This window comes from Salvelinus alpinus, chromosome 26 (assembly GCF_045679555.1).
Source record: "Salvelinus alpinus chromosome 26, SLU_Salpinus.1, whole genome shotgun sequence".
Classification (NCBI taxonomy): Eukaryota; Metazoa; Chordata; class Actinopteri; order Salmoniformes; family Salmonidae; genus Salvelinus; species Salvelinus alpinus.
Window position 1 is genome coordinate 37,485,806 of NC_092111.1, and position 22,927 is coordinate 37,508,732.

At 43.0% G+C, this 22,927-nt stretch overlaps 1 protein-coding gene across 1 annotated transcript; it reads left to right on the plus strand.

Moving 5' to 3' along the window:
- Positions 1–2,185: 2,185 nt before the first annotated feature.
- On the plus strand, positions 2,186–8,483 carry LOC139555265 (endothelin-1-like). Its single transcript, XM_071368926.1, has 5 exons — positions 2,186–2,420; positions 2,876–3,035; positions 3,143–3,292; positions 3,700–3,870; positions 7,236–8,483. The coding sequence occupies exons 1-5, from the start codon at positions 2,360–2,362 to the stop codon at positions 7,354–7,356; spliced, it is 663 nt and encodes a 220-aa protein (XP_071225027.1). The 5' UTR covers positions 2,186–2,359; the 3' UTR covers positions 7,357–8,483.
- Positions 8,484–22,927: the final 14,444 nt, after the last annotated feature.

Here is a 22,927-nt window from a genome sequence, read left to right on the forward strand (position 1 = left end):
ATTTTTCATCTTTTCGGCTCGGGTCTTCAAACCAGCATTTTGAATTTTGGGTGAACTATCCCTTCAATGTCACACTCAAAATAACATGCAAAAACAGTTTGGTTCATTGCAAATATGCTAACCTTTATGACAGTATACCTCCCGAGTGGCGCAGAGGTCTAAGGTACTGCATCTCAGTGTAAGAGGCTTCACTGCACTCCCTGGTTCAAAGTCCCCTGGTTCAAATCCAGGCTGCATCATATCTGGCTGTGATTGGGAGTCCCATAGGGCGGTGAACAATTGGCCTGGGGTAGGTCATTGTAAATAAGACTTTTTTCTTAAATGACTTGCCTAGTAAAATAAAAGTTCAATTTAAAAAAATGATGAATAAAACCGGGATAAAGTACATGGGGGATGTCATCAACAATGTTTTCCATTATGTAACGAGCGGCAATATAGCCTATTCCTACTCCCAAGCTGAGTGACAGGGTCTCTACCTTTTCACACCATCAAATCAAATGTATTTGTCACATGCTTCGTAAACAACATGTGTTGAGCAGTGGTGGAAAAACTATTGGCCTATGTCATACTTGAGTAAAAGTAAAGATACCTTAAAAGAAAGTGACTCAAGTAAAAGTGAAAGTCACCCAGTAAAATACTACTTGAGTAAAAGTAAAGATACCTTAATAGAAAATGACTCAAGTAAGAGTGAAAGTCCCCCAGTAAAATACTACTTGAGTAAAAGTCTAAAAGTAATTGGTTTTAAATATACTTAAATATCAAAAGTAAATGTAATTGCTAAAATATACTTAAGTATCAAAGTAAAAGAAAATGTAGAAATCAATTCACATTTCTTATATTAAGCAAACCAAACGGCATGATTTTCATGTTTAAAAAAATATATTTACAGATAGGCAGGGGCACACTTAAAGACTCAGACATCATTTACAAAGGAGGCATTTGTGTTTAGTGAGTCCACCAGATCAGAGGCAGTAGTGATGACCAGGGATGTTCTCTGTTTAGTGAGTCCACCAGATCAGAGGCAGTAGTGATGACCAGGGATGTTCTCTGTTTAGTGAGTCCTCCAGATCAGAGGCAGTAGGGATGACCAGGGATGTTCTCTGTTTAGTGAGTCCTCCAGATCAGAGGCAGTAGTGATGACCAGGGATGTTCTCTTGATAAGTGCGTGAATTAGACCATTTTCCTGTCCTGCTAAGCATTCAAAATGTAACTTTTGGGTGTCAAGGAAAATGTACGGAGTAAAAAGTATGTAGTGTGTATGTAATGTAGTCTAGTAAAAATAGTAAAAATAGTAAAGTAAAGTACAGATACCCCCCAAAAAACGACTTAAGTAGTACTTTAAAGTATGTTTAAGTACTTTACACCACTGGTGTAGACCAACAGTGAAATGCTTACTTAGGGGCCCTTACCAACAATGCAGAGAGAATAAAACATAAATAATATAAAAAATAATAACACAAGGAATAAATACACAATGAGTAACGATAACTTGGCTGTCTCTTTATGTACAGGGTACCATCTTTAGTTTGGCCCGAGGGAAAATGCACTCTGCGCCATTCTGGCTAAAGCATCCATCATAGGTAACATTTAGAGTACCATGACCATAATGTAGTCCGCAATGCCTGCGTAATAGTCCACTGTAGGACTAACTCAAGTAAATTGCATCGAGTTGGTTCTAGTTGCAATGACATATTCCCTTGATGTTGGATGTCTTCAAGATATACTTTAGTTCGAATTATTCGGTTAATCACAAATAAATATATCTATCATATGTCTATTGAATGATGTATATATATATACTCATTATTGTCAAGTCAAGCAGAACTTAACGTCTGTGGTTAACATTTAAAATAATTATAGAGAATCTCTAGAGAACTCTGGCGATGTCAAGCTCATCTATCGATACTTTGTCTCCATCTAGTGTCCCGGCACCGCATGTACCTCTTCTGTTCCCTATTCAGAACTTGGCTTGCGCCGCCGCACGCCAACCGGCGTCTCCATCCCTCCCTCGGAATCGAGGAATTTCTAAGTTCTTATCTTGGTTTGCACGTTGCTTGTCGGTGAATATTAACAAACAGCATTGTCTACGAATAAGCCAAAGGACCAACTTGTTTACACGCGACTGAAGGGGAGAGGGGGGGAGGAGGTGAGTGCTTAGTATATAAAGTACAGAAGGCAGACATGTGGATCCACTGACAGAACAGTGCAAGTGGTATGCTTTTGCGCTCCTTCTTAAAGAGATAACTTGTATCCAAACGTACGCAGTTGCCACTGTGTCGCTTTTTGGAACTTTTTCCTTGACTAAGGAATATTCAATTTTGTGAAAAGGTTATTCTTTCTGGACTAAAGAAATATCAAGATGGATTTAAGAATACTTTTCTCCGTGTTGTCAATTATGTACTCTGGAATTGTACATACAGGTAAGATCTTGCAAAAGAGACTCATGTTTTGTTAGACTAACTCTTGAATAGGCTATACATGTGTGTTTCAGTATTTTTTTCAACATAAACGGTCAAATCAGTGCAAGTATAATAAGATAATATTAGATAATGAACAATATAATAATATAACAATAAATATTCATCCTAAATACTCTAATCCCCCGTGAAGTCATATAAGTAACCTCTTTGATTATTCATTGTTGTGATATTGTTATAATATTATATGTATGAACATTATGAAGAAAAGGATTAGGTTGTCAAACTTATAAGCACTGCGTTTTAGGCATTTGACTGTGCAAACCGGTGGCTAGGTTACTGCGGCAAGCCATTGACATTCCAAGTATCCCGTCATAACATTAGATACATATGACAATTTCTGTCAAAGATTCAATATTGGTTATAATTAACATGCCATGATACTTTCTCCTTCACAGTTTCATCTGCCCCTGCGGGAAAAGAAACAGCGGTAGCCACCACAGCCACCCCGGTGCCAGTGCGCCGCATCAGGAACAAGCGATGCTCCTGCGCAACGTTCCTGGACAAGGAGTGTGTTTACTTCTGTCATCTGGACATCATATGGGTCAACACGCCTGAGTACGTCACTTTTCCAACCGATTCTATCGATTCTATTCTATTAATTCTATGTAATGTAACTGGCTGGCTTGGTTACAGTTGGCTAATGATTTCGTTCATGTATTTAGGCGCGTGGTTTCCTACGGACTGGGCAACGCATCTAGAAAGAAGCGGGCAATTAAGGATCCCGAGGTCTCCCAACAGGACCCTCGATGTCAGTGCGTCAGTGAAGATGACCGCACGTGCATAAGCTTCTGTCAGCTGGAAAATCACCTCAGGTATAACACGTTGCAAAACATTAGCACACCACTTTATTTAGTTCTAACTTGTCAGAACCTATTTGCATAATGGCATTAGCCTGCTATTTGGGGGTAATTACGCTTGTTCCATTCCATTACAGCAACGTGGATGTTGCAACATTGTAGCCTGTACACATTACGATAAATACATCACATTTTGTGTTTGGTAGCATTTATTTCAAATATACGTCTCTATTTATCTTGGTGATCTATTCAGTTCGATTCTCATTTGAGCTGCTGCCAACAAAGCAAATCACCGTAACCTGTGTGAACAAGTTCACACGTCGGCGTGTTATTTTCTCCCTTAAATGTTGCGAAACCATAAGGATTCATGGAAGTCGACTCAATGCTCATGTATTGTACACGTTCGCTCTTTCTTTCTTTAGATACGGGGCAGCAGGAGTGATCCGTCCTGCGCCAGACACCGTGATCCGTCCTGCGTCAGACACCGTGATCCGTCCTGTGCCAGACACTGTGATCCGTCCCGCCCTTATTGAGTATGCTGGGAGGCGGCAGTGCAAACACAAGCTGGCAGCCAAAACGTCTAGGATTAAAAGGTAAGAGAAACCACTCTGCTTAGACTGAAAATAAACAAAGAAACAAACATCTTCTTGGTATCATTTCTTTATGTGGGAGATGTGATATGGAATTTACACACTCAGACTCAGACTACCAGGGCATGTATCAGCCCATTGCAGAAGTGGCTGTCACATCTCCTTTCACTATCATCTGTTTAGAAACCTAACGCTCCCAGTCTGCTCTGTTAGAAACATAACCCCTGTCAGTCTGCTCTGTTAGAAATCTATCGCTCTCAGTCTGCTCTGTTAAAAACTAACCCCTGTCAGTCTGCTCTGTTAGAAACATAACCCCTGTCAGTCTGCTCTGTTAGAAACCTAACACTCCCAGTCTGCTCTGTTAGAAACCTATCGCTCTCAGTCTGCTCTGTTAAAAACATAACCCCTGTCAGTCTGCTCTGTTAGAAACATAACCCCTGTCAGTCTGCTCTGTTAGAAACATAACCCCTGTCAGTCTGCTCTGTTATAAACATAACCCCTGTCAGTCTGCTGTTATAAACATAACCCCTGTCAGTCTGCTCTGTTATAAACATAACCCCTGTCAGTCTGCTGTTATAAACATAACCCCTGTCAGTCTGCTCTGTTAGAAACATAACCCATGTCAGTCTGCTCTCTTAGAAACATAACCCCTGTCAGTCTGCTCTGTTAAAAACTAACCCCTGTCAGTCTGCTCTGTTAGAAACATAACCCCTGTCAGTCTGCTCTGTTAGAAACCTAACGCTCCCAGTCTGCTCTGTTAGAAACCTATCGCTCTCAGTCTGCTCTGTTAAAAACATAACCCCTGTCAGTCTGCTCTGTTAGAAACATAACCCCTGTCAGTCTGCTCTGTTAGAAACATAACCCCTGTCAGTCTGCTCTGTTATAAACATAACCCCTGTCAGTCTGCTGTTATAAACATAACCCCTGTCAGTCTGCTCTGTTATAAACATAACCCCTGTCAGTCTGCTGTTATAAACATAACCCCTGTCAGTCTGCTCTGTTAGAAACATAACCCATGTCAGTCTGCTCTGTTAGAAACATAACCCCTGTCAGTCTGCTCTGTTAGAAACCTAACCCCTGTCAGTCTGCTCTGTTAGAAACATAACCCCTGTCAGTCTGCTCTGTTAAAAACATAACCCCTGTCAGTCTGCTCTGTTAGAAACATAACCCCTGTCAGTCTGCTGTTATAAACATAACCCCTGTCCGTCTGCTCTGTTAGAAACATAACCCCTGTCAGTCTGCTCTGTTAAAAACATAACCCCTGTCAGTCTGCTCTGTTAGAAACATAACCCCTGTCAGTCTGCTCTGTTAAAAACATAACCCCTGTCAGTCTGCTCTGTTAGAAACATAACCCCTGTCAGTCTGCTGTTAGAAACATAACCCCTGTCCGTCTGCTCTGTTAGAAACATAACCCCTGTCATTCTGCTCTGTTAGAAACATAACCCCTGTCAGTCTGCTCTGTTAGAAACATAACCCCTGTCAGTCTGCTCTGTTAGAAACATAACCCCTGTCCGTCTGCTCTGTTAGAAACATAACCCCTGTCCGTCTGCTCTGTTAGAAACATAACCCATGTCAGTCTGCTCTGTTAGAAACATAACCCCTGTCAGTCCGCTCTGTTAGAAACATAACCCCTGTCAGTCTGCTCTGTTAGAAACATAACCCCTGTCAGTCTGCTCTGTTAGAAACATAACCCATGTCAGTCTGCTCTGTTAGAAACATAACCCCTGTCAGTCTGCTCTGTTAAAAACATAACCCCTGTCAGTCTGCTCTGTTAGAAACATAACCCCTGTCCGTCTGCTCTGTTAGAAACATAACCCATGTCAGTCTGCTCTGTTAGAAACATAACCCATGTCAGTCTGCTCTGTTAGAAACATAACCCATGTCAGTCTGCTCTGTTAGAAACATAACCCCTGTCCGTCTGCTCTGTTAGAAACATAACCCCTGTCAGTCTGCTCTGTTAGAAACATAACCCATGTCAGTCTGCTCTGTTAGAAACATAACCCCTGTCAGTCTGCTCTGTTAAAAACATAACCCATGTCAGTCTGCTCTGTTAGAAACATAACCCCTGTCAGTCTGCTCTGTTAGAAACATAACCCCGGCCAGTCTGCTCTGTTAGAAACATAACCCCTGTCCGTCTGCTCTGTTAGAAACATAACCCATGTCAGTCTGCTCTGTTAGAAACATAACCCCTGTCAGTCTGCTCTGTTAGAAACATAACCCATGTCAGTCTGCTCTGTTAGAAACATAACCCCTGTCAGTCTGCTCTGTTGTAACCCCTGTCAGTCTGCTCTGTTATAAACATAACCCCTATCAGTCTGCTCTGTTATAAACATAACCCTTGTCAGTCTGCTCTGTTATAAACATAACCCCTATCAGTCTGCTCTGTTATAAACATAACCCCTGTCAGTCTGCTCTGTTATAAACATAACCCCTGTCCGTCTGCTCTGTTATAAACATAACCCCTATCAGTCTGCTCTGTTATAAACATAACCCCTATCAGTCTGCTGTTATAAACATAACCCCTGTCAGTCTGCTGTTATAAACATAACCCCTGTCAGTCTGCTGTTATAAACATAACCCCTATCAGTCTGCTCTGTTATAAACATAACCCCTATCAGTCTGCTCTGTTATAAACATAACCCCTGTCAGTCTGCTGTTATAAACATAACCCCTATCAGTCTGCTCTGTTATAAACATAACCCCTATCAGTCTGCTCTGTTATAAACATAACCCCTGTCAGTCTGCTGTTATAAACATAACCCCTATCAGTCTGCTCTGTTATAAACATAACCCCTATCAGTCTGCTCTGTTAGAAACATAACCCCTGTCAGTCTGCTGTTATAAAGATAACCCCTATCAGTCTGCTCTGTTAGAAACATAACCCCTGTCAGTCTGCTGTTATAAACATAACCCCTATCAGTCTGCTCTGTTATAAACATAACCCCTGTCAGTCTGCTGTTATAAACATAACCCCTATCAGTCTGCTCTGTTATAAACATAACCCCTATCAGTCTGCTCTGTTAGAAACATAACCCCTGTCAGTCTGCTGTTATAAACATAACCCCTGTCAGTCTGCTGTTATAAACATAACCCCTGTCAGTCTGCTGTTATAAACATAACCCCTATCAGTCTGCTCTGTTAGACACATTAATAACATGGAAACATATAAGGTAAATGGCTGAGCATGTCTGTTTGACTGCAGGCGCTATGACAGGTAAGTTAGGATGTTGACAACTGATTGACATCAATGCAAATCACAATCAACATCACCTGAATTGCACTTACTTAATATTAGCCCCTGAGAGGATAAATAAAGTTGTTTGAGTCTGATCATTGGTGTGTAACAGGTCTCTCCTCTTTTTCTCCAGGGTGAAACACAGAGACCACAAAGCAGTTGGCCCCTCAGCTCTAAGGGCCACAGTGAAAGCTTGCCTGCTGCTGGAGAAGTGGATGGTGAAACAACGACACAAGCCGAGAGAAGGGAGATGAGGAGAGAGATGAGGAGAGAGATGAGGATACACAGGTGCACCTTGTGGGAGATGTCCACATACTCTGTCACACTCACAGAGGGTAGAGATTCATCCATCTCTTTCTATCCACCTGCCATTGGGGACTCATATGCTGTGGTCCCTGGAGATGCATTGGATACTCCACAGGAAGCCTGCCACTGGACACCCATGTTGGCTCAATGGTGTGCGTCATGAAAGGGGATGAATGACTGTGCTGGTGGGTGCCGCGTCCAGTCTCTCCATTGAACGTGTCCCTCTTCATCAGAGAGATGCAGACGGTCGGAGATACATGCAGGAGAAATCAGAGGAACGGGTGTCAACTTTATTGACACCCCATCCTAAAGACAAGGATGGACACTTGATGGTCCTCCCATGTACTGTCTGTGGACACACCCCTTTGGACTTCAGCTGCAACTCTCATAAAGAAATTCAGATCATATCCGATGACTTGAATGACTGAATCTTGAATCTCTACATTCCTTTGACTGTCACTGGATTTGAGAGACCCGGGCTACTTCACACCACAGCATCAGAAGCGCTGTTGCTGCTAGCCTGTCCAAAAGCTCTTGTGTCTGCTCTTTTCAAGAAAATGTTGGATTCCAAGAAGATCACAATCTCATAGACTTATTGAATTGACTGTATGGCCTGGCATAAGTAACTCAACAGATTGATTCCAGGTGTTGTCATAGTTTGACTGAGGGTTGCCACCTTTGACAGACCTCACCTTTCCAAATGATTCATTAGAACTTGTGAGTTTTCTGCTAATATTGATTTCTGTCTATGTTTGTCTGAGATTTCTCTATACACATTGTATAACAATTAATCACTATATATTTAATACACACTGTAGGATAATTAATCACTATATATTTAATACACATTGTATAATAATGAATCACTATATATTTAATACACATTGTATAATAATTAATCAATATATATTTAATGCACACGGTTCTATCCCTATGTTTTATTTATTGCATTCATTTATAGTCATATTGGCCCATGATATGATAATATGTTGTATGTCATTTCTGTGAAATAATTTTGTCGCCAAGACAGTTTTGGCAAAACTTAGGGAAATAAATTGTCACACTTATTTAAAATGACTTTACCTATCTGTCTGTTACACACTCACAAACATTATATCTCAACTCACTTCAATTCAATTCATTTATTATTGATAGATCTTTATTCTCCCCGAAGGGCAATTTGTTTACACACAGAAACACAAAGTGTCTAAGTGGAATTATTTGCATCAAAAGTTTCATGATTTCAGCTCAAAAATGACAGTTGGAAGTGATGATGTCACAATGGAGAGCCTCAGAATCTTGACCAATCCCACGTTAACGGATGGAGTGAAAAAAGACGACAACAAAGTGAATAACGTAAAAAGTACAGCAGATATCAAAAAATGTGTATTGATCTGAACAGCTGCTGTAGATATGCTGTAGATATGTTGTAGACATGGGTCAAAGTGGTTTGTAATCAAATTAGATTCCCGAATAACCCTTCACAACCACTGATCTCAGATCGCTGACCTTTCACCTAGTCTCTCTGTTTATTTCTGAATCACGGAGGAACACAGAGAAGCGGCAGCAGTGGGAATGGGATCTGTCTTCACCAACCTGTTTTAAAATGAACTCCCCTTCACCGCTCACCTCTACTGTACACAAAATAGCCAGATAGTGCAAACCACAGGCAGTCTTTGAAGACTACTGTACATCCCAAATGCCACCGTATTCCCTATGTAGTGCACTACTTTTGACAGGGCCTTGGTCAAAAGTAGTGCACTATATAGGGAATAGGGTGCCATTTGGGATGCAGACTTGAATAATGCGATCCATAAATAACAGGAATGAACAGAAGTCCTTTGAGCCTCAGGGTACGTCCCAAATGGCACCCTATTCCCTAAATAGTGCACTACTTTTGACCAGCGCCCTTTCCACTATAAAGGGAATACTGTGCCATTTGGGACACAGACAGACTGTTGGAGACCTGAGATAATGAGAAAGTGCTGTGTCGACTAAAAAGTGATTGTGTGGAAGATTACCAAAGTGTGATATGAATAATAAGGTTAACCTCAACCCTTCCATCATTGTGTCAAAAAAATGCAAACTCTGTAATTTGTCAAACAGCTGCAAGGGAGAATCTTTTGTGTGAAAAGTGGGACAAAAGTTACATCTTGCTTAACTTACTCTATAATTTCTGGTAGTCAGAGGTGCTTTCCTCTCTCCATTTCGATCAAGATAGGAATACTCAAACTTTGCTTTCTCTGATACGACAAGTGACTCAACTCAGCAAAATTCACAAATCAACCGGCCTGAGTCAATCTGAAGCGATTCTCTAACAGCAGCCCTCGCCTTAGAGACCCACCTTCCCTGCACTCTCTGAGGTTCTGTTGATACATACAGAGCATTCTGAAAGTATTCAGACCCCTTCACTTTCCCCACGGTTTGTTTTACGCCTTATTCTAAAATGGATGAAATCATTTTTTCCCTCATCACAGTACCCCAATACCCCATAAACAGGTTCGTAGACATTGTTTGAAAAGGTATAAAAAGATAAAAACAGAAAATACCCTTATTTACATAGGTATTCAGACCCTTTGCTATGGGACTTGAAATTAAGCTCAGGTGTATCCTGTTTCCATTGATCATCCTTGAGATGTTTCTAAAACTTGATTGGAGTCCACCTGTGGTAAAGTCAATTGATCGGAAGTCAGTAGTACAACTGAATGCATCTTCTGCATCTAACCCAACCACTGCCTTAATCAACATCCACAGCACCCAGGGAGCAGTGGGGTAACTGCCTTAATCAACATCCACAGCACCCAGGGAGCAGTGGGGTAACTGCCTTAATCAACATCCACAGCACCCAGGGAGCAGTGGGGTAACTGCCTTAATCAACATCCACAGCACCCAGGTAGCAGTGGGGTAACTGCCTTAATCAACATCCACAGCACCCAGGGAGCAGTGGGGTAACTGCCTTAATCAACATCTACAGCACCCAGGGAGCAGTGGGGTAACTGCCTTAATCAACATCCACAGCACCCAGGGAGCAGTGGGGTAACTGCCTTAATCAACATCCACAGCACCCAGGGAGCAGTGGGGTAACTGCCTTAATCAACATCCACAGCACCCAGGGAGCAGTGGGGTAACTGCCTTAATCAACATCCACAGCACCCAGGGAGCAGTGGGGTAACTGCCTTAATCAACATCCACAGCACCCAGGGAGCAGTGGGGTAACTGCCTTAATCAACATCCACAGCACCCAGGGAGCAGTGGGGTAACTGCCTTAATCAACATCCACAGCACCCAGGGAGCAGTGGGGTAACTGCCTTAATCAACATCCACAGCACCCAGGGAGCAGTGGGGTAACTGCCTTAATCAACATCCACAGCACCCAGGGAGCAGTGGGGTAACTGCCTTAATCAACATCCACAGCACCCAGGGAGCAGTGGGGTAACTGCCTTAATCAACATCCACAGCACCCAGGGAGCAGTGGGGTAACTGCCTTAATCAACATCCACAGCACCCAGGGAGCAGTGGGGTAACTGCCTTAATCAACATCCACAGCACCCAGGGAGCAGTGGGTAACTGCCTTAATCAACATCCACAGCACCCAGGGAGCAGTGGGGTAACTGCCTTAATCAACATCCACAGCACCCAGGGAGCAGTGGGGTAACTGCCTTAATCAACATCCACAGCACCCAGGTAGCAGTGGGGTAACTGCCTTAATCAACATCTACAGCACCCAGGGAGCAGTGGGGTAACTGCCTTAATCAACATCCACAGCACCCAGGTAGCAGTGGGGTAACTGCCTTAATCAACATCTACAGCACCCAGGGAGCAGTGGGGTAACTGCCTTAATCAACATCCACAGCACCCAGGGAGCAGTGGGGTAACTGCCTTAATCAACATCCACAGCACCCAGGGAGCAGTGGGGTAACTGCCTTAATCAACATCCACAGCACCCAGGGAGCAGTGGGTAACTGCCTTTTTCAGGGGTAGAACGACAGATTTCTACCTTGTCAGCTCAGGGATTTGATCCAGCAACCTTTCGGTTACTGGCACACCGCTCTAACCACTAGGCTACCTGCCGCCCCCAACATGATTTGGAAAGGCACACACCTGTCTATATAAGGTCCCACAGTTGATAGTGCATGTCCGAGCAAAAAATAATTGTCCGGAATTGTCCATAGAGCTCCAAGACAGGCACAGATCTGGGGAAGGGTACCAAAAAGCATAGAATGTATAGAAGCGTAGAATGTCCCCAAGAACACACTGGCCTCCATACATTTTAAATGGAAGGAGCCTGGCCAAACCGAGCAATCGGGGAGAAGGGCCTTAGACAGGGAGATGACCAAGGACCCGATGGTCTCTCTGACAGAGCTCCATAGTTACTCTGTGGAGATGGGAGAACCTTCCATAAGAACAACTATCTCTGCAGCACTCCACCAATCAGGCCTTTATGGTAGACTGGCCAGACGGAAGCCACTCCTCAGTAAAGGACAAATGACAGCCCGCTTGGAGTTTGCCAAAAGTTACCGAAAGACTCTCAGACCATGAGAAACAAGATTATTCTATGCTTTATCTTGGCCAGGTCGCAGTTGCAAATGAGAACTTGTTCTCAACTAGACTACCTGGTTAAATAAAGGTGAAATAAAAAATAAAAATAATCTGATCTGATGAAACCAAGATTGAACTCTTTGGCCTGAATGCCAAGCGCCAAGCGTCACGTCTGGAGGAAACCTGGTACCATCCCTACAGTGAAGCATGGTGGTGGCAGCATCATGCTGTGGGGATGTTTTTCAGCGGCAGGGACTGGGAGACTAGTCAGGATCGAGGGAATGATGAATTGAGCAAAGTACAGAGAGATCCTTGATGAAAATCTGCTCCAGAGCGCTCAGGACCTCAGACTGGGGCGATTGTTCACCTTCCAACAGGACAACAATCCAAAGCACACAGCCAAGACAACGCAGGAGAGGCTTCGGGACAAGTCTCTGAATATCCTTGAGTGGCCCAGCCAGACCCCGGACTTGAACCCGATCAAACATCTCTGGAGAGACCTGAAAATAGCTGTGCAGCGACGTTCCCCATCCTACGGGTGCCTATGGGCTCTGGTCAAAAGTAGTGGACTATGTAGGGAATAGCTTTCCATTTGAAACGCAGCCTTAGATTCCTTCTCGGCCCGTATAACTCAATAAGGGCAGTGGTTGTGGCCAGTGTGTTAGTGGTACCTGGGACTGAATTCTCTACGCTCTGTGTTATATTTCACTGGCTGATTGACAGTCAAGGGACAGCTCTGTAAATATACACTTTCTGCAGGCCTAGAGCCGCAGAGGAGAAGAGACACTGAATGTAATGTCTGTTCTTTAGGTAACTTGTGTCGGTTTCATGTAAGGTATATGTCAGTTACAACAATCCTACATAATACGTGCCATTTGACCGGTAGCCTGTGTGGTCTGTGTCGTGTGATACACTCAGGGTTCAACAGAACCTGTCACAGTCTATTGAGATGTCAAAACTTCCAATTGGGTAATACTATGCATTTTATACTGTGTGTGGAGTTCATGCTATATGGCTTCTCACTACATTGCAGAGATCACGTACTGTAGTTTTTATGCCATGAAGAACTGAGAAGGTTATGCCACATGCCAGCCTATCAGAGTGTAGAAAAGGACAGCTCTTCCATGACATTTTCAGCACATCAGGTGCTTTCCGCTTCTTTTGCAATGCTGCGATTACTGTGGTGAAAAGGGCCAATTCAGACTTAGCAAATGGTACGCCTGTCCTACGCACGCCTTCCCTAAGCACGCCTGTCCTACGCACGGCGGTCCTACGCACGCCTGTCCTACCCAGGCCTGTCCTACGCACGCCTGTCCTACGCACGCCTGTCCTAAGCACGCCTGTCCTACCCACGCCTGTCCTACGCACGCCGTTCCCACACACTCTTCTCCCAGTATTTGGTGTTCAGACCTACCTTATTCAGTTACATAACACGCTCTGCAGGTGTGGCTACCTTGCACGCTCTCATTCAATCGGGTTTTCAGTACATTCATCTTAAGTCATTCCTTTACTGCACCTTTTAATTAGAGTTTTGTCTACAGACTCACTAGACTACATAGATGAAACAGGTTCAGAATATCAGGGATTACAGACTCACTAGACTACATAGATGAAACAGGTTCAGAATATCAGGGATTACAGACTCACTAGACTACATAGATAAAACAGGTTCAGAATATCAGGGATTACAGACTCACTAGACTACATAGATAAAACATGTTCAGAATATTAGGGATTACAGACTCACTAGACTACATAGATGAAACAGGTTCAGAATATCAGGGATTACAGACTCACTAGACTACATAGATAAAACATGTTCAGAATATTAGGGATTACAGACTCACTAGACTACATAGATGAAACATGTTCAGAATATCAGGGATTACAGACTCACTAGACTACATAGATAAAACAGGTTCAGAATATCAGGGATTACAGACTCACTAGACTACATAGATAAAACAGGTTCAGAATATCAGGGATTACAGACTCACTAGACTACATAGATAAAACAGGTTCAGAATATCAGGGATTACAGACTCACTAGACTACATAGATAAAACAGGTTCAGAATATCAGGGATTACAGACTCACTAGACTACATAGATAAAACAGGTTCAGAATATCAGGGATTACAGACTCACTAGACTACATAGATAAAACAGGTTCAGAATATCAGGGATTAAAGACTCACTAGACTACATAGATAAAACAGGTTCAGAATATCAGGGATTACAGACTCACTAGACTACATAGATGAAACATGTTCAGAATATCAGGGATTAAAGACTCACTAGACTACATAGATAAAACAGGTTCAGAATATCAGGGATTACAGACTCACTAGACTACATAGATGAAACATGTTCAGAATATCAGGGATTAAAGACTCACTAGACTACATAGATAAAACAGGTTCAGAATATCAAGGATTACAGACTCACTAGACTACATAGATAAAACAGGTTCAGAATATCAGAGATCAGTTAAAGAAAGACATCTAAATATATGCATATTTGTCTTTCAGCACCAATTGGTAGACTTAAAAATAATCTGATTTTGTACATTATTTAGGTTTAGGAAAGTATTTATGAATTATTTAAAAAAACAGGTTTGGAGAGCCTTTACGCACCAAATAAAGAAAACAGTGGTTTGATTCATTCGGAAAATTGCCACAATCAGACGGATTACTCATATACCTAGCTCTTATCAATAGCTCTTATCAATAGCTCTTATCAATAGCTCTTATCAATAGCTCTTATCAATAGCTCTTATCAATAGCTCTTATCAATAGCGCTTATCATTAGCTCTTATCCAGTATAAATTACCGTGCACGGAGGATGGTGTAATTTCTATTGAAAAAATTAATCTTTTAGATCTGATAAAAGATAATACTTTTATCTCCAATACTTTTTTTCTCCATCATCTATGAAATGCAAGAGAAAGGCCAATATATGATTTAGCAATCTAGGCGCAATTTACATTTTGGCCACTAGATGACAGCACTGTATGTGCAAAGTTTTAGACTGATCCAATGAACCATTGTATTTATGTTCAAAATGTTGTATCAAGACTGCCCAAATATGCCTAATGAGTTTATTAATACATTTTCAAGTTCATAACTGTACACTCCTAAAACAATAGCATGGTACTCTTTCACTGTAATAGCTACTGTAAATAGGACAGTGCAGTTAGATTAACAAGACTTTAAGCTTTCTGCCCATATGTCTATGTCCTGGGAAATGTTCTTGTTACTTACAACCTCATGCTAATCACATTAGCCTACGTTAGCTCAACCGTCCTGCGGGGGGGGGGGGGGGGGGGCACCGATCCTGTAGAGGTTAAATTCAAAGTCAGAATGCTCAAACTGTCAGATTTCTCCTCCCACTTAAATCTCAGCCTTGCACATGATGCACCTCACACAACATGTATTTGTGGTGAGTGAGGAAAAAATAGACGCTCTCGAAAGAGATGATCAAAATCTCTTTCAAATTTCTTAAAGTCTTTTTCTTCCAAACTATTCCCTCTCCTCTTTCCCTTTCACCTGTCAATCAGATGCCTGCTGCAACAGGCTCTGGAGACACTCAATGCAAATCGGAAGGAAAGTCTACGTTACCTAACCAGACTATTTAGCCAATCAACAGCAAGCGTTGTGCCCCTGGCCTGTTCAGAAGAACTTTCTCCATTTACTTTCTCATGCACGCATAGTTTAATAACACCATGATGATGTTTGTAAGGATTTCCTGTTGACTACAGGGAAGAGATTTATCAGAGATCAATCTGCTGATATTTATACACTCTTTTGAGAAGGAAAAGGGAACTTAATAGAGAGGAACTGATTGGATGTTTGATAACGGTTATGTTTATGGCTCCAGCCGTCAGTAGGATGTTTGATAACGGTTATGTTTATGGCTCCAGCGGTCAGTAGGATGTTTGATAACGGTTATGTTTATGGCTCCAGCCGTCAGTAGGATGTTTGATAACGGTTATGTTAATGGCTCCAGCCGTCAGTAGGATGTTTGATAACGGTTATGTTTATGGCTCCAGCCGTCAGTAGGATGTTTGATAACGGTTATGTTTATGGCTCCAGCGGTCAGTAGGATGTTTGATAACGGTTATGTTTATGCCTCCAGCCGTCAGTAGGATGTTTGATAACGGTTATGTTAATGGCTCCAGCCGTCAGTAGGATGTTTGATAACGGTTATGTTTATGGCTCCAGCCGTCAGTAGGATGTTTGATAACGGTTATGTTTATGGCTCCAGCGGTCAGTAGGATGTTTGATAACGGTTATGTTTATGGCTCCAGCCGTCAGTAGGATGTTTGATAACGGTTATGTTTATGGCTCCAGCGGTCAGTAGGATGTTTGATAACGGTTATGTTAATGGCTCCAGCCGTCAGTAGGATGTTTGATAACGGTTATGTTTATGGTTCCAGCGGTCAGTAGGATGTTTGATAACGGTTATGTTTATGGTTCCAGCGGTCAGTAGGATGATAATGACAACAGTAATGATGGTGGTTTTGTTCTAATCATTGTATTATCACCATTTACACATCTCCAAAAGCTCTTAACCCCGAAATCCTGAAACGTCCTAACAAAAGGCTCCTTGGGTCTTTGTGCTTTTCCATTCAGGTTCCAAACTCTGGATCTTTTCTTCAAAGAAAGAGAAGATGACCTTTTATGACATCAGTGTTAACCCACTAATCCTTTCTAAAGCGCTGCTGTGCTGTGGTGGGGAGCAGTTAGTTCCTGTGTACCTGGATGCTGAAAAGGTTAACAACTCATGGAGAGGCCTGGGGCCGTTGGGCCCAAGCAACAATGGTCCTCAGCCTCTGAGTTATGCAGCCTCTCTGCACGGGACTCCCCAGAGACATTAGCTTTGGCGTAACTCATTAGGCTTTTGAATAGGTCCGGCTTCTAACATAATAGTCCATTACATTGCATGGAATCTCCTCGACTCGACAGGAATTTGCGAGCAAACAATGGGACTGTGTGCTAGATACGTCAGGGAGGGCTGGCCTTAACCTCTGATGTCCCACCGCCTGCCTCACTCGCCCTGCCCCTGCCGCTCCCTACCTCCACACACCCTGTTATCCAACTCCCAGACCCGCCAGTGCCAACGGATCTCACGAAACCCTGGAACCCTGTCCGGTCACCGGGTCTAACCTCACTGACACTCTGACTCACTCTGCCTCAAATGGTACCCTATTCCCTATACACTGCACTACTTTTGACTATGGGCCCCTGGTATATAGTGCGCTATAGGGAGTAGGGTGCCATTTTGAATGAGTGTCCCGGGACTGGAGAGAAGCCTGTCTGGAAAAGCCATGGCGGCTTCACTGCTTTGAGTCAATTTGATGTGGTACTGTCTCTGCACCTGGGCCCGGCCCGGGGTGATGACACACTTCTCAGACGTGATTATGGGAATCTGTACAGCTATCATTCAGCACTCAGTCAGTCAGTCTGCGTGTTGCAGTAATCCATTGCCCCTATTCAGCCTCCTCTCCTATATCCTCCCCTGTCTGCTGTCTGACTGGCCTAGCTAAATCTCTCTCTCTCTCACTCTCGCTCGCTCTCTCGCTAGGAGCACAACAACCGCTGAGCAGTTCTATGGAGTTTCAGAATTATTTTAAAAGCATGGGAACCGGTTAATAAAGTTATTTTACGTTCCAGGTATTTTTTTCCAGTACAACAAAAAAAAACGCAACAACGCACCTCTATGTAAAGCCCTCACTCTGTCACTCAGAAACATATGAGTACTGTCTGCCTGCCAGCTGAAAATCTTTGACAGTGTGTGTACGTGTGCCTCCTCCTTCATTCGGACTTCACAGCCTACACATGTCCGTCAATCACGCATGTAAACAATTAGCTCTAGCTGGCCCGCTCCATAGCAAGCTGCTCTATCCAAAAGTAATTTAATGTCTAGCTAAATGTTTAAAAAAAAGAAGTTATTTCAGAGGTGTAAAAAAGATCAGAAAGGACCGATATAAGCCGTTATTTTGGGGGGTTTGAACCGGTTCAGAACTTTATTTTGCTGGTTGGAACAGTGGAATCCTTTTTTTTTTTAAAGGGTTCTGTTCAGATTGAAACAATTGAACAACAATTTTGGTTCCAACACTTGCTCTGTACTTTGAACGGTGGTTTCCCAGACACAGATTAAGCCTAGTCATGGACTAAAAACCATTTCTGATGGAGATTCTTCATTGAGCTGGCTTTTTAGTCCAATATCAAATATTTTCTTTGTAATAATTCAGTATCTTACTGTGATTGTTTTAAATTAAAATGGTCAAAAAGAAACAAAAATAGCTTCTTAGCAGAGATATATTTCTCAAGCCATAATTTTGCTAGGACTGTCTGGAAGTGATCTGAGTGGGGAGGGGAAAACTGAAAATGAGTTGTTATTGGCAGAGCGTTTTGGAACTGTTTCTTATTGGTTGATTAAGCAATTTACTGCCTGGTGATGTCACCAAGCAGGCCAAAGCTCCATCCCACCAAAACAATTCAGGGGGTCTTTTCAAACTGCTCTTACACTAAAAGAGCATTATCATAATGTTCCCAATATCACAGTATTATTATTACAACCTCATAGTGTGGATATATATATATATATATTCACTGCCCTAAGCCTTTATTCTGTGTCCAGGACACCGCCCCTGATTGTACAGTATCCCTTTAAATGTTTGCTCTGCTGGTTTTACAGATGTAGGCCTACATATCCACAGGTATTGCTCATGAAAAGTTAAAGATGGAATGATTTACCCTCTGTAAAGTTCATCAATGCCTCTAGGCCTGTTATCCAGAAAGAGCTATGCCTGCCCTGCCTTTCTCTCACTCAAAGCCCCAACCAGAGGAATTAGCTGCAGGTAATGGTATTTTTGGATCAGGTGCGTCACGCCATAGAATGTTAAGACCGTGCAGTGCAGACTTACATTTGCCAAAACCAGAGGTGAGGTGAAGTTCCCTGTGCAGTCTGATGTCGGCCCTAGTGTTCTGTGGTAAGTATGAGACTGGCTACAGGGATAAGAAACAGGGATTCTGTGCCTGAACATAAATTGCCTTGCTCGCACCTGGAGAGATTAGTTGTCCTCTGTCAATATTGAGTCTGATAAGCGTATTGGAATTAAGTGTGCATTTTGCTATAAGTCACCCTTACAGGCAAATAGATATTATTTATGTTGCCAATGAAAATAAGGTAAGACATTGAGAAAGCAGTGGCTGGCGGTCATTTAGCACACATGGCAACACTTAGGCTGCGTACCAAATGGCACCCTATTTCCTTAACGCACACTACTTTTGATTAGAGTCCTATAGGCTCTCGTCATCAGTAATGCACTATATAGGGAACAGGGTACTATTTGGGACGCAAAACTTGGTAGCAAAAGCTCCCATGTTGCTGTTTGCATTGCCATCCTTTGTGAGTCTGTTTGTTTACATTGCTAGGCAGGTGAAGATTAAGCTATCTCTGTCTTTCCCTCCCTCCCGCTCTTCCCCTCTCTCTCTCTATCTCCCCCTCTCTCCCCCCTCTCTCTGTCAATTCAATTCAATTCAAGGGCTTTATTGGCATGGGAAAAGCATGTTAACATTGACAAAACAAGTGAAGTAGATAATAAACAGAAGTGAAATAAACAATAAAAATGAACGTGTAAACATTACACTCACAGAAGTTCCAAAAGAATAAAGACATTACAAATGTCATATTATGTCCATATACAGTGTTGTAACGATGTGCAAATAGTTAAAGTACAAAAAGGAAAATAAATAAACATAAATATGGGTTGTATTTATAATGGTGTTTGTTCTTCACTGGTTGCCCTTTTCTTGTGGCAACAGGTCACAAATCTTGCTGCTGTGATGCACACTGTGGTATGGGAGTAGATATGGGAGTTTATCAAAATTGGATTAGTCTCTCTCTCTCTCTTGCACACACACACACACACACACACACACACACACACACACACACACACACACACACACACACACACACACACACACACACACACACACACACACACACACACACACACACACACACACACACACACACACACACACACACACACACACACACACACACACACACACACACACACACACACACACACACACACAATTCTGTCCACAGAGAGAGACAGGCCAATTAAACAGTATGCCAGAGCCTCCCCTTCACTTGGACTTCTGTACTGTGTAGATAACTAGAAACACCCTGTATTAACCGTGCAATTAATATGACCAAATGTCAGTCTTTATTCTCTTTACTTTCGACTTCTGTGTGCTGAATGATTCATACTACAGTATACTGTAGGTTGATTACCTCGTCCACAGGCTCCACAACCACACAGAGAGAGAGAGAGAGAGAGAGAGAGAGGGAGAGAGAGAGAGAGAGAGAGAGAGAGAGAGAAGAGAGAGAGAGAAGAGAGAGGGAAGAGACAGAAGAGAAAGAGAGAGCAAAAGACAGAGAGAGAGGAGAGAGAGAGAGAAGAGAACAACAGAGAGAAGAGAACGAGAATGAGAGAGAGTGTCAGCTGGATAGACCAGATTAGTAGGTGTATGACGCATGTTAGTTGACATGTTAAGAGGAATGATATCGATATAAGGTTAATCTTCCAAACATGAATCAGAGGGGCATGATCAATCATCTATGTCACCACTTGGTACGAAAGTCAGTAGCTTATTAATTAGGGCAAAGGTGAGCACCTGTTATTACGCCAAATGGAGCACTTCACTGAGTACTGTCTATCCTAGTGGAGCACTCTGTTATGACTCCGCTGAGTACTGTCTATCCTAGTGGAGCACTCTGTTATGACTCTACTGAGTACTGTCTATCCTAGTGGAGCACTCTGTTATGACTCCGCTGAGTACTGTCTATCCTAGTGGAGCACTCTGTTATGACTCCGCTGAGTACTGTCTATCCTAGTGGAGCACTCTGTTATGACTCTGCTGAGTACTGTCTATCCTAGTGGAGCACTCTGTTATGACTCCGCTGAGTACTGTCTATCCTAGTGGAGCACTCTGTTATGACTCTGCTGAGTACTGTCTATCCTAGTGGAGCACTCTGTTATGACTCTGCTGAGTACTGTCTATCCTAGTGGAGCACTCTGTTATGACTCTGCTGAGTACTGTCTATCCTAGTGGAGCACTCTGTTATGACTCCGCTGAGTACTGTCTATCCTAGTGGAGCACTCTGTTATGACTCCGCTGAGTACTGTCTATCCTAGTGGAGCACTCTGTTATGACTCCGCTGAGTACTGTCTATCCTAGTGGAGCACTCTGTTATGACTCTACTGAGTACTGTCTATCCTAGTGGAGCACTCTGTTATGACTCTGCTGAGTACTGTCTATCCTAGTGGAGCACTCTGTTATGACTCTGCTGAGTACTGTCTATCCTAGTGGAGCACTCTGTTATGACTCTGCTGAGTACTGTCTATCCTAGTGGAGCACTCTGTTATGACTCTGCTGAGTACTGTCTATCCTAGTGGAGCACTCTGTTATGACTCTGCTGAGTACTGTCTATCCTAGTGGAGCACTCTGTTATGACTCTGCTGAGTACTGTCTATCCTAGTGGAGCACTCTGTTATGACTCTGCTGAGTACTGTCTATCCTAGTGGAGCACTCTGTTATGACTCTGCTGAGTACTGTCTATCCTAGTGGAGCACTCTGTTATGACTCTGCTGAGTACTGTCTATCCTAGTGGAGCACTCTGTTATGACTCTGCTGAGTACTGTCTATCCTAGTGGAGCACTCTGTTATGACTCTGCTGAGTACTGTCTATCCTAGTGGAGCACTCTGTTATGACTCTACTGAGTACTGTCTATCCTAGTGGAGCACTCTGTTATGACTCTACTGAGTACTGTCTATCCTAGTGGAGCACTCTGTTATGACTCCACTGAGTACTGTCTATCCTAGTGGAGCACTCTGTTATGACTCCACTGAGTACTGTCTATCCTAGTGGAGCACTCTGTTATGACTCTACTGAGTACTGTCTATCCTAGTGGAGCACTCTGTTATGACTCTACTGAGTACTGTCTATCCTAGTGGAGCACTCTGTTATGACTCTGCTGAGTACTGTCTATCCTAGTGGAGCACTCTGTTATGACTCTGCTGAGTACTGTCTATCCTAGTGGAGCACTCTGTTATGACTCTGCTGAGTACTGTCTATCCTAGTGGAGCACTCTGTTATGACTCTGCTGAGTACTGTCTATCCTAGTGGAGCACTCTGTTATGACTCTACTGAGTACTGTCTATCCTAGTGGAGCACTCTATTATGACTCTACTGAGTACTGTCTATCCTAGTGGAGCACTCTGTTATGACTCTACTGAGTACTGTCTATCCTAGTGGAGCACTCTGTTATGACTCCACTGAGTACTGTCTATCCTAGTGGAGCACTCTGTTATGACTCCACTGAGTACTGTCTATCCTAGTGGAGCACTCTGTTATGACTCTGCTGAGTACTGTCTATCCTAGTGGAGCACTCTGTTATGACTCTGCTGAGTACTGTCTATCCTAGTGGAGCACTCTGTTATGACTCTGCTGAGTACTGTCTATCCTAGTGGAGCACTCTGTTATGACTCTGCTGAGTACTGTCTATCCTAGTGGAGCACTCTGTTATGACTCTGCTGAGTACTGTCTATCCTAGTGGAGCACTCTGTTATGACTCTGCTGAGTACTGTCTATCCTAGTGGAGCACTCTGTTATGACTCTGCTGAGTACTGTCTATCCTAGTGGAGCACTCTGTTATGACTCTGCTGAGTACTGTCTATCCTAGTGGAGCACTCTGTTATGACTCTACTGAGTACTGTCTATCCTAGTGGAGCACTCTATTATGACTCTACTGAGTACTGTCTATCCTAGTGGAGCACTCTGTTATGACTCCACTGAGTACTGTCTAGCCTAGTGGAGCACTCTGTTATGACTCCACTGAGTACTGTCTAGCATAGTGGAGCACTCTGTTAGGCCTCCACTGAGTACTGTCTATCCT

Coding starts and splice junctions, on each gene's coding strand:
- LOC139555265 (XM_071368926.1), top strand. CDS start 2,360: ATGGATTTAAGAATACTTTTCTCCGTGTTGTCAATTATGTACTCTGGA. Junction 2,421..2,875: donor CTCTGGAATTGTACATACAG/GTAAGATCTTGC, acceptor TCTCCTTCACAG/TTTCATCTGCCCCTGCGGGA. Junction 3,293..3,699: donor CAGCTGGAAAATCACCTCAG/GTATAACACGTT, acceptor TTCTTTCTTTAG/ATACGGGGCAGCAGGAGTGA.